The sequence below is a fragment of the Narcine bancroftii genome, chromosome 4 (genome assembly GCF_036971445.1).
Source record: "Narcine bancroftii isolate sNarBan1 chromosome 4, sNarBan1.hap1, whole genome shotgun sequence".
Taxonomy (NCBI): domain Eukaryota; kingdom Metazoa; phylum Chordata; class Chondrichthyes; order Torpediniformes; family Narcinidae; genus Narcine; species Narcine bancroftii.
In genome coordinates this window covers 75864388-75880516 of record NC_091472.1, presented here as the reverse complement: position 1 = coordinate 75880516, position 16129 = coordinate 75864388, and the positions used below count along the sequence as shown (strand labels likewise).

Sequence of the window (16129 nt, the reverse complement as noted above, 5' to 3'; positions counted from 1 at the left end):
GCAATGCCTAAGGAAATTGAATTAGCATTTTCTTTGAATTGTGCAAATTTAAATTTTTGTGGCGGATGATGTTGGTGCTCATTTTCCATCATGTTGAAATAACGAGACCACACCTGAAGTTGTCAGCCAGCGAAGAGAGAAGCATTTATTAGTGTTGTCAGGCTTGATATAGACCCACAACATGTGACCTGGCATCATGACATCTGAAGTGTTAAAAACCTCATGATGTAGCTACATTGAGTAGGTCAGGACTTCTCAGTAGACCTATGGATGCTGCTGAGTCACTATGCCTCATGGCTGTAGTGGCTAGTTGCCAGTAGATAGGGGGCTGTTGTGTCTAGTTGTTACAAGATGGGAGCTATTAGTGCTGGTTCTGCCCACTCCCTCCAAGTGTACCACTACATTTTGAGCTTTTTAAAGTTGGAAACAAATCTATTTTATTCAAGTTGAATACTGAATAGGAATATTAGCAGGAATATAATGAATATTGTTGGAAATAACAGCTTTGTAATAGACATATATTGGAAACATTGAATTACGAGCATGTGGCGGTGCACATCTCTGATGGCAGGTGAACCAGCTCTACGTGTTATGGTCATGGCAGCGGAGCAGCTGCATCAAGATGGTGCCGCTGGGGGGAGGAGTCACGTGATGGAGTAGTGGCCGGTAGGGGAACTCCAGCCCTCTCCAGAAAAGTAAAAAAAAATATAGAGGAAAAACAAAGGCAAAAACATAAAAACCATAACAAAGTGAAAGTAAAAGTGTGGAGAAAATGGCAGCGAAGAAAGAAAAACCAAAAACAATGGGAAGAAAAGAAGAAGGAAAGATGTTGGAAGAAGAAGGTGAAGGCCTTACCTGTACGAGGAGGCCCACCGTGGAGAGAGAAGCCCGCTAGTCGAAGTCCCGAACTCGGGACTACAAAAATGGCTCACGGAGCCAAGCAAAAGTGCGCAACCGCGCATGCGCGATGTGCAAGACAAAAATAACACTGACGGGAGGGGGGACCAGCTGAGGAGTAGATCTCCACAGCTGAAACAGGCAACTACAACACAACAGCAAGAGGAAAACATAGAAAATAATGAGAAACAGAAGGAAGAAAATAAAAATAAGAATTCAAAGAAACAACAGATGACCAACCCAGAGGAAGAAGACCAACACCAAGACACTTCTAATAAAAATAAGAAGACCAAAAATACCCAACAAAATAAAACAAACAACCCAACAAGAAAACCAGAAGAGACAGAGGTAAAGGACACAGATCCTGGAGTGGACTCAGAAGAAGAGGAGGAAGAACACAGAGAAATGGAAGATGAAGGGAAGGGCAAGTACATGGATATTTTTTTTAAAGAATATATGGAAACAGTAAAAGAATGGCAGTCACAAGAATTCAGTGAAATAAAAAGAAGAATTAAAAAGTACAGAAGAAAAAGTGAATATAATAGAGATGATCATGACAGATAGAGGAAAAAGAGTAGACAAGGTGGAAGAATGAGAAACAGCCATAGAAATGGAAGTAGATGACTTAAAAAAGAAATTAGAAGAATCTGATAAAAAAGTTAAAGAAACACAGCTGTTAGCTCAGAAGATAGATATAATGGAAAATTATAATAGAAGAAACAATATAAAGATAGTGGGACTTAAGGAAGATGAAGAAGGTAAAAATATGAAAGAATTTATAAAAGAATGGACCCCCAGGGTCCTAGGAAGACCAGAATTACAGGAAGAAATGGAAATAGAAAGGACACACAGAACATTAGCCCCTATAAACCACAACCACAACAAAAACCAAGATCCATTCTAATAAAATTCCTAAGATGTACAACAAGAGAAAATATATTGGAGAAGGCAATAAAAAAAATCAGAGAAGACAAAAAACCACTGGAATACAAGGGTCAAAAATTTTTTTTCTATCCAGATATAAGTTTTGAACTCCTGAAGAAGTGGAAAGAGTTCAATGCAGCAAAAACAATCCTATGGAAAAAAGGATATAAATTTATGTTAAAATACCCAGCGGTACTTAAAATAGTTATTCCGGGGCAGAAAAACAAACTATTCTCGGATCCGGAAGAAGCACGAAAATTTGCAGAACAACTACAAAACAGACAGAGAGATGAAGAGATGCAGCAAGAACAAAAATGACAACAAACTCTATGTATGCGTGTATGTAGGTACATATATATATGTATGTGTGTGTGTGTGTATATATATATATATATATATAAATATATATAAATATATATATATATATATATAATATAAATATATATATAAATATATATAAATAAATATAAATATATATATATATATATATATATATATATAAAATATAAATATATATAAAAAAATATATATAAATAAATATATATAAATATATAAAAAATAGAGTATAGGTAAGCACTAAGAAGGGAAATAAAGGGAAGAAAGGAAGTAAGGAGGGAATTAAGAGAGTGACCTTTGTTATATATGAAGATTAAAATCTTTTCTGGGGGGGGAAGAATTACAGTCACTGCGAAATCAGTTGACACTTGCGAGCGGATTCGCAAATCCAAATGGAAAGGGGAGATGTGGTTGCCCGACAAGGGACAAAGGGCAACTCAGAAAGGGGAGGGACTATTGGGGTTAAAAGAATTTTAGATATGAGTATAGTGGAAATATTTTATGTTTTAGAAATGTCTTAAAATGTGTTTAAAAAAGAAAGCAGAAATGGATAAGAAGGGAAGGTGGTGATGAGGAAATGGAAAGGAAAGATAAACAAAGTATGAAATGGCTATGTTGAACTATATGACTTTAAATATTAATGGAATACATAACCAAATCAAAAGGAAGAAACTGTTTAATTTACTGAAAAAAGAAAAAATTGATATAGCATTCGTACAAGAAACACATCTAACTGAAGTGGAACACAAGAAATAAAAGAGAGATTGGATAGGACATGTAACAACAGCATCATATAATTCAAAAGCCAGAGGAGTAGCTATATTAATCAATAAAAATGTACCAATCAAAATAGAAAAGGAAATAATAGATCCAGCAGGGAGATATGTAATGATAAAATGTCAGATATATTCAGAATTTTGGAATTTACTCAATGTATATTCACCTAATGAAGAAGATCAAAAATTTATGCAAGATATCTTTTTGAAGATAGCAGATACGCAAGGGAACATACTAATAGGAGGGGATTTTAACCTTAATTTGGACTCAAACATGGATAAAACTGGAAAAAAAACTAACAGAAAGAACAAAGTAACCAAATTTATAATTAAATCAATGCAAGAAATGCAACTTTTGGATATATGGAGGAAACAACACCCTAAGGAAAAGGGATATTCATTTTATTCGGGTAGACATAAAACATACCCAAGGATAGACCTATTCCTGTTATCAGCCCACATTCAAGGGAGAGTTAGGAAAACAGAATATAAAGCTAGACTATTATCGGACCACTCACCCCTGTATTGGCAATAGAGCTAGAGGACATCCCACCAAGAATGTATAGATGGAGATTAAACTCCATGCTACTTAAAAGACGGGATTTTAGAGAATTCATTGAACGACAAATTAAAATGTACTTTTAAATAAATACAGAATCAGTGAAAGATAAGTTTATACTATGGGACACAATGAAAGCGTTCATCAGAGGGTAAATAATAAGTTATGTAACTAAGATGAAGAAGGACTACAATCGGGAAACAGAACAGTTGGAAAGGGAAATAACAAATATAGAAAAAGAATTAGCAATAAAAGAAGATACAACTAAAAGAAGAGAATTGGCAGTTATAAAAATAAAATATGAAACACTACAAACATATAAGGTGGAGAAGAACATAATGAAAACAAAACAGAAATATTATGAGCTAGGAGAAAAAACGCACAAAATTCTAGCGTGGCAGCTTAAGACAGAACAAACTAAAAGAATGGGAGATCAATGAAAACTTCAGGGAATTCTACGAGCAATTATATCAAAATGAAAACGAAGGGAAAGAAGACAAAATAGATGAATTTCTAACTAAAATTGAACTACCGAAATTACAACAGAGAAGCAAAATAAATTAACAGAACCATTTGAAATAGTAGAAATACAAGAGATAATAAAAAAAACTACCAAATAATAAAACACCAGGAGAGGATGGATTCCCAATAGAATTCTATAAAACATTTAAAGACTTATTAATTCCTCCCCTTCTGGAAGTAATCAACCAGATTGATAAAACACAAAGCATACCAGACTCATGCAAAACAGCAATAATTACAGTAATACCAAAGACAGGGAAAGATCCACTTGCACCAGCGTCATATAGACCAATATCTTTATCTAACACAGATTATAAGATAATAGCTAAACTATTAGCAAACAGATTGGCCGACTATGTATCAAAAATAGTACATCTAGACCAAACTGGATTTATCAAAAAAAGACGAACAACAGACAATATCTGTAAATTTATTAACTTAATTCACGCAGTAGAAGGAAATAAAACTCCAACAGTAGCGGTTGCTTTAGATGCAGAGAAGGCCTTTGACAGAGTAGAATGGAATTATTTATTCAAAGTACTACAAAAATTCAGCCTACCAGAGAAATATATTAATTGGATTAAAGCATTATAGAAGGGACCATTGGCGAAAGTGACAGTAAATGGATATATATCAAAACAATTTAACTTAAGCAGATCAACAAGGCAGGGATGTCCACTATCTCCCTCACTGTTCGCGTTAGCTATAGAACCACTAGCAGAACTGATAAGAACAGAAAATAAAATAAAAGGGATAAATATAAAAGAGAAGGAATATAAAATCAGTCTATTTGCAGATGACGTTATAATATACTTAACAGACCCAGAAATATCAATAAAAGAATTACATAGGAAATTGAAGGAATATGGAGAAGTATCGGGGTACAAGATTAACGCAAATAAAAATGAAGCAATGCCAATGAATAATGCGGATTTCACAAAGTTTAAGAAAGAATCGCCATTTAGATGGCAAACACAAGCAATGCGATACCTAGGTATACAACGAAATAAAAACCTTGGCCATCTATATAAACTCAATTACTATCCATTAATGAAAAAATTACAAGACGACTTAGAGCATTGGAAAGACCTACCACTAACACTGATAGGAAGGATAAACTGTATTAAAATGAATATTTTCCCAAGGATACAATACCTATTTCAGTCATTACCAATACACCTAACAGAGAAATTCTTCAAGGAGTTAAAGAAAATAATAAGGAAATTCTTATGGAAAGGGGGGAAACCGAGGATAGCACTAGATAAATTAACAGAATGGTACAAACAAGGAGGCTTACAACTACCAAACTTTAAGAATTATTATAGAGCCGCACAATTAAGATACCTATCAGATTTTTATCAAACAAGGGAAAAAACCAGATTTGACCAGATTAGAACTAGATAAAATAGGGGAGAAGATACCTGAACATATACTATATAAATGGGATGAAAAATTAGTGCAATGTAGGAATTCACCGGTATTGCATCATCTGCTCAACATTTAGAAGAAGATTCATGTAGAAAGGAATAAAACAAATTACCAACTACCAAAACTAATATTGACGCAAAATCAGTTAATCCCTTTCACAATAGATAACCTTTCCTTTAGAGAATGGGAGAGAAAAGAGATCAAAAGAATAGAAAATTGTTTTTTGGGAAATAAATTATTATCCTTTGAACAAATGATGGATAAATATAATATAACTCACGATACAATGTTTGCATACTACCAACTGAAAACCTACTTGAAGGACAAATTGGGAAACAGTCTGAGGTTACCAGAAGGAAGCAATTTTGAATATGTGATTATAGACACAATGATAATTAAAAAGTTTGTAACAAACATGTACATCAAACTGCAAGAAAAGGAGAACGAGGAAGCAAACGGTAAACCTAAACAAAAATGGGAACAAGATCTAAACATAAAGATAAAGAATGAAACATGGGAGAAGCTATGCTCCAGAACTATGAGAAATACAATAAACACGAGGTTACGCATGATACAATATAACTGGATACACAGGCTATACATCACACCTCAAAAGTTAAATAAATGGGACCCAACAGTATCAGACAGATGTTTTCGCTGTAAAAAGGAAACAGGAACAACAATTCATGCAATTTGGACATGTGAGAAAGTGGAAAAATTTTGGGAAGATCTAAACCAGATATTAAATAAAATCACAAAAAGCAATATACCAAAAAACCCAGAGATCTTCCTCCTAAGTAATATAAGAAACAAAGAATTTGGACTCGATTTGGATGGAGCACAAAAAAGATGTGTTATGATAGCCCTAGCTGTAGCAAAAAAATGTATTGTGTCAACCTGGAAATTAGAAGACAACTTGAGAGTACAACAATGATATATAGAAATGAATAAATGTATTCCATTAGAAAAAATAACATATAATTTAAGAAATAACATTACAATATTCGAACAAATATGGGAGCCATACATGAAACACAATAGAGAAACCCTACTGTGGATTTCCACCACCTAAAATGACAGAAGGAGAAGATAACGAAAAGAACTGACTCAGTAAAATTTCTTGTTTATTTTTATTAGTTGACAACATTGTTTAACAGGTTTAATGTATCTTATAGATTTAACTTTAAATAAATGGGGAAGGGAGTGAGGGAGGGAGGGAAGGGAGGGGAAAAAAAGGGGGAGAAAACGACACTATATATTTAAGAAGAAAAATGTCTGTATGTATCTTGGTCAATATGGTTTATAGTGTAAAAAAAAAAGAAAAAAATAAGATGGTGCCGCTGGGATCGTCTTTTCCATTGGCTGGGTCAGGTCCACATGTGCACAGGGCAAAGTTGTGATGTGGTTTCTGCCACGAGGACGGGACTTGCCCACGGCCTTATAAGGTGCAGTGTGGGAAGTTTCAATAAACAACTGGAGTGCAGACGAGTCTACTGTGCACTGGTCTCATTCTTTCGACTGCATTTGGCTGCCGTTACACTAGTGACCTTGACGGGTCCATATGCCTCTGAACTTAACATTATGGACGCTGCAGCAGTCAGTAAATTCGCCCTTAAACTCCCCACTTTCTGGATGCTTCGACCATGCACTTGGTTTGGACAGGCAAAAGCACAGTTCCAGATAAAGCCGATTACCTCAGACTCCACCAAGTACAACCATGTCGTCAGCTCTCTGGATTAAGAAACCACAGCCAGAGTTGATGACCTCATACAGAACCACCAGAGGAAGGTAAATACTCTGCTTTGAAGGCACTCCTGATCAGCACCTACAGGCTCTCCAGACACCAGAGAGCAGCCAAATGTGCACCTGGATGGCTTAGGGGACAGAATGCCATCTGCCCTTATGGATGAAATGCTCATGTTAGCAGAGGGTCACAAGCTCTGCCTCCAGTTTGATCAGGCATTCTTAGAGCAGATGCCAGAGACAACATCCAGCTATTGCTAGTGGATGTGGATTTCAGCGACCCTCGTAAGGTCTCAGCAAAGGCGGACATTCTCTGGCACACAGAAGGAGACTAATCTGCCATGAATCAGCTGATGCATCCCCAGACTGAGCAGCAGCCCTTCTAGACCAACAGAAGCACGGTGGTGTTTCTACCACCAGTGCTGGAGGGCAGAAGCTTGCAAATGCAAATAGCCCTGCTCTTTCCCAGGAAACACTTAGGCCAGCCACTGCTAATGGCTACGGTGACTGGCCACACAAACAGCCTACTACAAAACCACAGGCTGGCGTTTCCTCGTTGACACTGGACATTGTTATCCCGCTGAAGCCTTTAGAGACCTGAACACACCCACGAGAGCCAACCCTGTGGACGGCCAATAATACTGCCATTAAGATCTTCGGCATGTGGCGCATACCAATATGTGTTGGCAACGAAACCTTCCCCTGGGATTTCACTGACCATGGTGGAGAAGCCACTCTTCGGGGCAGATTTTCTCAGAACCCACAGCTTGCATGTGGACCTCAAAGCTAAATGCCTGGTGCATGCCCAGACGTTCCAGATGATTCAGCTCGCAGCCACCAGTGCTCGAGGCCAGCAAGTGGCCATTGTTACCACTTCCACTGACAGGTACAGCCATATTTTTGGTGAATTCCCACCCTGCACTTTGAACCACCCAGCCAACGATTCAACCACATTCATATCAATATCGTTAGTCTCCTGCCTAGTTCACGAGAAGCCCGGTATCTCCTAGGAATGGTCGACTAAGCCACGAGATGGCCAGAGGTCATTCCCCTCAGACACAATAGCAGAAGCCTGTGCCACGGCAGTGCTCACACACTGGATATCCCGGTTTAGTGTGGACAGAGGGGCACAATACACCTTGGCTTTGTGGACATAGCTTGCCTCCCTCCCCGGCACGAAACTTCACTACATCACTGCCTAGCACCCACAATCCAATGGCCTGGTAGAACGCTTCCACTGCCACCTGAAGTCGATGCTCATGGCCTGCCTGAATGGACCCAACTGGGTAACAGGACCCAAGGAGGACCTCCTTGGCCGAATTGGTATATGGAGCCCCTTTGACCCTCCCTGGAGAATTCCTCCCCACCCCCAAGGGCCCAGACAGCAGGAGGGGCAGCACTGCAGAAACTGTCCCAACCCAAATTTTTCAAGCATTTAAACAAAAAGTCCCATTCTAATCGATCAAAGACTTTTTTTTGCATCTAAAGCCACTGCTAGACTTAAGTCCCCTCTCTTTTGTGCTAGATGTATTATACTCAATAATCTGGTTACATTATCCGCTGATTATCTTTGTTTAACAAATCCAGTCTGATCCATATTTATTAACCTTGGTAAAGTTTTTCCCAACCTCTTCGCTAATATCTTTGCTACTATTTTATAATTTGCATTTAATAATGAAATAAGTCTATATGATGATGGCTTTAAACAGTCTTTACCTTTTTTGATATTACAAATATTATTTGCTCACCCTCTTCACCTCTGGTTCTCCAATGATCATAGAATTGTACACATTTCGTTTTCTGTTCTTAAAGTCATCTCCTTGATTTTGATGACATTAAGTGTGAGATTGTTAGTACATCATTCAGGCAAGTTTTTAATCTTCTGTATGCTGACTCATTGCCCCATTTTATGCATCCCTCTGTTGTGGTATCATCAAGTAATTTGTAGATGGTGTTCAGAGGTTGGAGGTTCTGCTCTTCAGCCTCTTTCCGAACTCCTGAACTTTGCAGCTTCTCTCCCCTACTTCTGCCAATGTTATTGGTACCAATAAATACCACAACCTGGCTGCTCATCTTCACCTTAAAGAATATTCTCCAACTGCTCAGAGACATTCAGGGCCTAAGCACCCAGGAAGCAGTACACCATCCTGGAATCTCTTGCGGCTGTAGAATCTGTTCCCCTGACTATTCAGTTTATCCGACGTCACCCTTCCCTTCTGAGGCTCAGAGATGACCACCGGTATGGCTTCTACCTTGCACGGATAGATAATCTTTGTCAACAGTATCCAGAGGGATACTGAGGGGAATGACCACAGGATAACTCTGCACTGACTCCTTTCTCTCCTTGCCTCATTTGGTGTTCACCCATCTACTAGCTGAATCCTGCACTCTAGGTGTAACCACCTGATCAGTCTTATGTATGGCTTGCTCAGTCTTTCAGATGATATTCAGTTTATCAGCTCCAGAACCTTAATATGGTCTTTCAGAAGCTGAATTTGGCTGCACTTCCCACCAGTGTAGTCATCAGGGAATCCATCAGATTCTGTGAATTCCCACATCTTACAGGAGGAACATTCCATTGTCAACAGCTGCCATCACTTCTGCACTCAACTATGGGCAACCAAGACCAAATCAGCAATAATGAAAGAAAAAGAACTTGCCTTTCTTACCTGCTGCTTTGGTTCAATTAAAGATTTGACTGTTTGCATAGAAAGCTGTTGAGTTGTGGAAGAAGTCCCTTGTTTGCAGACATTAACGTAGAAGTGAGTACCGGGCAACTTGTGATTTGCTTAAGTGTGTGAACAGCATGTGTGTTGCCATTGGAGCAGCTTCTCGCACTTATTCACCACCACAGTTCTTTGCAAAGTTCTTGCTGAGCTACCGCTGATTGTGGTCGAGATTGTGGTTATTGTTGTCTGAGGCTATCCTCAGAAAAAAAGTCTTATTTTTCACTTCCCATCTTGCATCGGGCAGTGTTCTATTTCCGTTTCCTCTCCTTGTTTTACTGTGAGTAGAACCGAGAGATGAATGTACAGAGTGTGAAGTTGTTATCTTGGAAGAGCTATTCTACATTTCACACATGTAGTCAAAATGTACTTATAACAAAAGGAGTAGGTGAGTATACAAGTTACAAATTTGGTGGTGAAGGAGACATTACTGCGTATGTTGTTTAGAACTCTTTCAGGGTTGACTTCTGAATAGTGAATAACTAGTTATAAAAATAGAAAATATTCAACACGTCAGGTGGCATTGTGGTGAGAAACAGAGTTGGAATATATTTACCCTTTTGTCTTTTCATAGATATTACTTTCCTGTTGAATGTTTTGAATATTTTTTTTATTTTTAATTGCCAGCATCTGCAGTTTTTTGATTTTTGTTTGAGAAAATAGCCAGTAGGCCTTTGTGATTTGTGATAGATATCCTGACATTGTCAAAGGTAGTTATTTTTTGAAAAGACCGAGAAGGTCAGGTATTGATGGGAACCAATTCTAAGCATGAGCAGTGGAAGTACATTGCAGCCATTTACTATATCTGCCTGCATATAAGACAACGCTGTAGAAGATGACCCCAAAATTTCCACTTACCATGTAGGTTTTGAACTATACTCGCTATTTTAGTCTACCCCAAGTCTAGCACTTACCACTGCCCAGTGGAGTGATGCTGTCACAATATTTTAAAAGCAAATTACCCAGTAAAAGTTTACATTTTATGAGCATATTTTAAAATAATCCACTGTTGGCCCCTTCAACAGACCATTTAAAGCCTGTACAGAGCCAATGGCAGTTGGACTGGGCAGATGGACCCTGCAGGGGAGCACTGAGACTTGGCTGTCAAGGTTCGCATTGTATACTTGCCATGGGGGAATGCTGGGACTTCACTGTCAATGTTTGGATTTTATACTTGGCATACAAGATGACCCCCCTGGTTTTGGGGTGACATTTTTAAGATTCAAGTCTTACCTTGTATGCTGGTATATTCAGTAATAAAGTTTTAATGATTTGAGCCTGCTGGGGAAATTAATAATTAAGAGTTACAAGTATTTGCTTCAGATGAATGCTGAATGTGTGCATTGTAAATCTGGAAACCAGATTTGGTATGATTTCAAAGCAGAGTGGTGACGGCAAAGTAAACGTCAGCTAGTGAGTGTGATAATGACAGAAAACATGAGTAAAGATTGGACTTCTAGCTTTATTTCAGCTTAATGGAAACTTGCCTCTGAATACCCCTTTCTTGGATGGGGTATTGAATACAAAAGCTGTTAAAACATGATACAGCTATACAAGTTGATGAGACCTCCCTCACATTGGAAGTACTGGTTGCCCAGTGTTAGGAAAGATGCCAGCAAGCTGGAAAGGGTGCCAAGAGATTTATCTGGATATTACTGGGACCTGGAACACCAGGTCTTTGTTTCCTGGAGCAGTAACAGCTGAGGAGTGACCAAGTAGAGGTGTATCAAATCATGGGGGCCCTGGATCCTGCTCCAGTCCAGGATGTCTTTGAGCGGTTTCAGAATATTCTTAAGGGGGACTGTGAGCAGCCAGAGGTTGTGGTAAATATTGATACCAATGAAGTTGGATAGAGGTCCTTCAAAGCAAATTTAGTGAGCTAGAGAGTTTGAAAAGCAGGCCCTCCAAGGTGGTAATCTCTGGATTACTCCTGGCACCATGGTGTTGGGAAGATCAGAACAGGAAGATGGCAAAGACAAATGAGTGGCTGAGGAGTTGGAGCAGGGTTTTAAGTTCTTGGATCATTGCAACCTTTTCTGGGGAAGGGGTGACCTGTACAAATGGGACAGGTTGCACCTGAACTGGTGGGGAACCAATATCCTGGCAGTGAGGTTTGCTAATGCTGTTAGGGAGGAGGAGGGGTTTAAATTAGATTGATGGTGGGAACCAAAGTGAAGGGGCAGTTGGTGCAGAAGTAGAAATAGGTAGTTTGTGTGGAAGGACGGGCAGATAGGGGCCAATTGCAGCTATGGGGATGAGTTCTAATGCAACAAGGACATGGAGTTAAAAAAAAAACTAATACAGGTTGAAGGTTTTGTTTTTATACGCAGCATAAGAAATAAAGTGGATGACGTTGTAGTACAGCCTCAGATTGGCAGGCATGATGCTGTGGCCATCATGGAACTGTGGCTAAAGGATGGATGTCATTGGGAGCTGAATGTCATAGGATGCACAGTACAGCAAAAGGGTAGGCAGGTAAACAGAGGATGTGGCGTACTTCTGTTGGTAAGGAATAATGTGAAATCATTAGAAAGAGGTGACAGGATCAGAAGATATAGAATCATTGTGGGTTGAGTTAGCAAATGGTAGGGGTAAATAGGCACCGTATTGGCAGTTAAATACATACCTCCAAATAATAGGCTGGGTGTGGATGACAAATTATAACAACAAATAGAAAAGGTGTGTCAGGAGGGTAATGTTAATGATAGTCATGAGGGATTTTAATACCTAAATAGATTGTGAAAGCTCACTGTATATGTGTGAAAAAGAAAAAGTGTATATCATGACTAATGTGATTTATGGTGTGAAAAATAAAAAATTTAAAAAAAAGAAAAAAAAAGAGTCCAGCTAACGTCCCGGTCGAGAGAGGTGGAGAAGCTGCTACCGGCGCCCCGACAACCTACTACAAGTGTGCAGTCGTTGCCTTGCTTCGGCAGTTGGGACCAGTCCAGGCATTGATAAGTATAATTGGGAAGGGCTTGCATATTGTAGTGTGAATTCAGCTTTAGATTTAGTAATAAAGACTTGTATAAACTGGGAAAAAAAAAATAGATTGTGAAAACTAGATTTGGACTGGATCTCAAAAGAGAATTTGTAGAATGCCTATGAGCTGGCTTGTAATAACAATATGTGGCTGAGCTAACTAGGTAAATTACAATTCTGGATTGGGTATTGTGCAATGAACTAGAGTTGATAAGGGAATGCTTAGGAGGCAGTGATTTTAATATGATAGAATTTGCACAACTAAAAACAGTTGTGAGTATACCAGTCGAATAAAGGGGGCTACAGTAATATGAGAGGGGAACTGGCAAAAGTATTTGGAAAGGCACACTACCTAGCAGGGAGAACAGCAGAGCAGCAATGGCTGGAGTTTCTGTGAGAAATAAGGAAAGTGCAGGACAGGTAAATTCCAAAAAATAAATATTTGAATAGAAAAATGACACAAGAGAAATAAAAACTGAAGTAAAGGTAAAAGAAAGGGCATACAAGGAAGCAAAAATTAGTGGGAAGATACAGAACTGGGAAGCTTTTAAAAGCAACTAAAAAGGTTATTAGGAAGGAAAAAATAAACTTTGAAAAGAGGCTTGCAAATAATATCAAAAAGGATAAAACTTTTTTCAAGATTTTTTTTAAAAAGAGGCAAAAGTAGATAAAAGGGCTGATGGAAAATGTTGCTGGAGAAATTATAATGGGAAACAAGGATATGTCAGATGAACTGTGAGTATTTTGCATCGGTCTTCACTAAGGAAGACATTACCAGTATACTGGACTTTCATGGCTGTCAGGGAAGAGAGGTGAGTCCAATCAAGATCAGATTGAAGGTGCTTGGACCAGATGGAATGTATTCTTGGGTTCTGAAAGAAGTAGTTATAGAGATTGTGGTGCCACTAGTAATGATGAGGAAGGAAGGGGTTAAAAGCAAGTTAGAGTATAGCCAGATTTTGAAGCATTATAATAAGGCGGATGATGGAATTCAAAGGGACCAATTAGCACACCGACTAACTATAGGAATTTATTTTGAACCAATCAACTCGAGCAATGTCTGATAAGAGGCTGTCAATCTTATGCAGTAATCTAATGTGTATTTAGAAGCACTTGCATTGGGTAAGAATGTATTGTGTAAACTTTTGATTGGGGCCAAATGTAACTGGACCCATGTGTAGACCGAACAAAGGAAAGTAGTGAAATACAAGTGAGTCTGAGTCAGTCTCTGCCTGATGCTCACAGAGAAAGGAAAGCACGTCTGTAACAGTGTTGAGCAGAAAGCTCCAAATTCTGCAGCCTGACTAGGACGAAAGTTTGGGTGTCATCATTTCGTGTGCTCCACTGAACGAACCGGAATCCACAATGATCTTCCAAGAATCAATGGATTCTGGCATGATTCCAGAGGACTGGAAAATTGCAAAGGTTTCTCTGCTATTTAAAATGGGAGAGTGGCAACAGAAAGGAAATTATGGACCCCTTTAACTGGTGGTTGAGAAGTTGTTGGAGTCCATTGTTAAGGATGTTACAGAGTACCTAAGAAATGCATGACAAGATGGGGCAAAGTCAGTCTGGTTTCCTGAAGGGTAAATCTTGCCTGACAAATGCACTGCAATGTTTTGAGGAAACCACAAGCAGGATAGATAAAGAATGAACAGTGAATGTTGTATATTTGGACTTTCAAAAGGCTTTTGACAAGAGGCTGCACATTAGGCTGGTACACAAATTGAGACTCCATGGAATTAAAGGAAGGGTGCGAGCAGGGGTAGAGAATTGGCCGATCAGCTGGAAACTGAGTGGGAATAGATGGGTCCTATCTGGCTGGCTACTGGTTACCAAGGGTATACTGCGTCGGGGTTGGTGTTGAGTTCATTTCTTTTTCTGTTGAATGTTAATGATTTTGATGGAATAAATGGCCTTGTGGCCAAAGTTTGCAGATATATAAAGATATATGGAAGGGCAGGTAGTGATGAGGAAATAGAAAGGCTGCAGAGAGACTTGGATAGATTTGGAGAATTGGCAAAGAAGTAGCAAATGAAATACAATGATGGAAAGTGTATGGTCATGCATTTTGGAAGGAATAACAAGGTAGACTATTATTTAGATGAGAGAAAATTCAAAATTCGGAGGTGCAAAGGAACTTGGGAGTCCTTGTGCAGGATGCCCTAAAGCACACATGTCAAACTCAGGCTCGCGGGCCAAATTTGGCCCGTGATATAATTATATTGGCCCGCAAGATCATATCAAATATGTATTAGAGCTGGCCCGCTGGCCGCTGCGCCAGTATAGCGGATTCAAAGCTAATACTACAAATCCCAGAATGCTTTGCAAATGCGTTGGTGCCGGCCCGTCAGCCCGCTAATCGCCCCCACCTCCTCTCTTTTCTTTCATTAGCATCTGCGACCTGTCGTCCAACTCACATGTAATAAACCCCTTACGAAAAATGGCCAAACCAAAGACAGAAAACAGGACCTTTCAAGACAGGTGGGAGGCAAACTATATGTTCATCATTTTAAAAGACGAACCTGTTTGTCATTGAAGCAAGTTGTTATTTTTTTGACTTGTTGGCTTGTGAAAAAAAATACATTTAAAAGGAGCTTAAAGGCTATAGAGAAATATTATTTATTCAATATTTTCTGATTTGTTAATGCTTCTTCTGGAAAGAGTTTAACCAAAATTATTAAAATTAACCAAAATTATTAAACATTTATTTTAATAAGAAAAAGTTTAACATTACATATGTTGAAAGAAGAGAAAACATGCAGATGTTGTTGAAAATTTTCAATAAATATTTAGTTTGGCCCTCGACTTAGTCCAAGTTTTTAATTTTGGCCCTCTGTGAATTTGAGTTTGACACCCCTGCCCTAAAGGTTAACCTCCAGGTTGAGTCGGTGGTGAATAAGGCATTCATATCTAGAGGAGTAGAATCTAAGACCCAGAGGTATGATGTTGAGGCTTTATAAGGCACTGGTGAGGCCTCACTTGCAGTTCAGGTACAGTTTTGAGCTGCTGATTTAAGAAAGGATGGTTTGGCATAGGAAATGGATCAGAGAAGATTTACAAGAATTATTCCTGGAATGAAGGGATTAGCATATGAGGAATGCTTGATTGTTCTTGGACTGTCCTTGGAGTTCAGGAGTTGGGCCAAAGGGCCTGTTCAGTGCTGTACAGCTCCAAGGTTGTTTGGTGTTTTCTTTCCCCCCCCCCCCTCTTCCCCCCCCCCCCCAAATTAACTG

The 16129-nt window shown here is 38.8% G+C and overlaps 1 protein-coding gene across 2 annotated transcripts in view; it reads left to right on the top strand.

Annotated features, from left to right (window-relative positions):
• The window catches only part of LOC138760695 (utrophin-like), a 632519-nt gene that overhangs the window by 51106 nt on the left and 565284 nt on the right, over window positions 1-16129 (top strand). Inside the window, exon 1 of one of the 2 annotated variants that reach the window (XM_069931640.1) lies at window positions 10196-10299. The exons of the other annotated variant lie outside the window; for it this stretch is intronic. Within the exon in view, the coding sequence (XP_069787741.1) occupies window positions 10209-10299 (91 nt within the window). The 5' untranslated portion in view covers window positions 10196-10208. Of the gene's footprint in view, window positions 1-10195; window positions 10300-16129 lie in introns of those variants that run through there. 2 annotated transcript variants of the gene reach the window in all.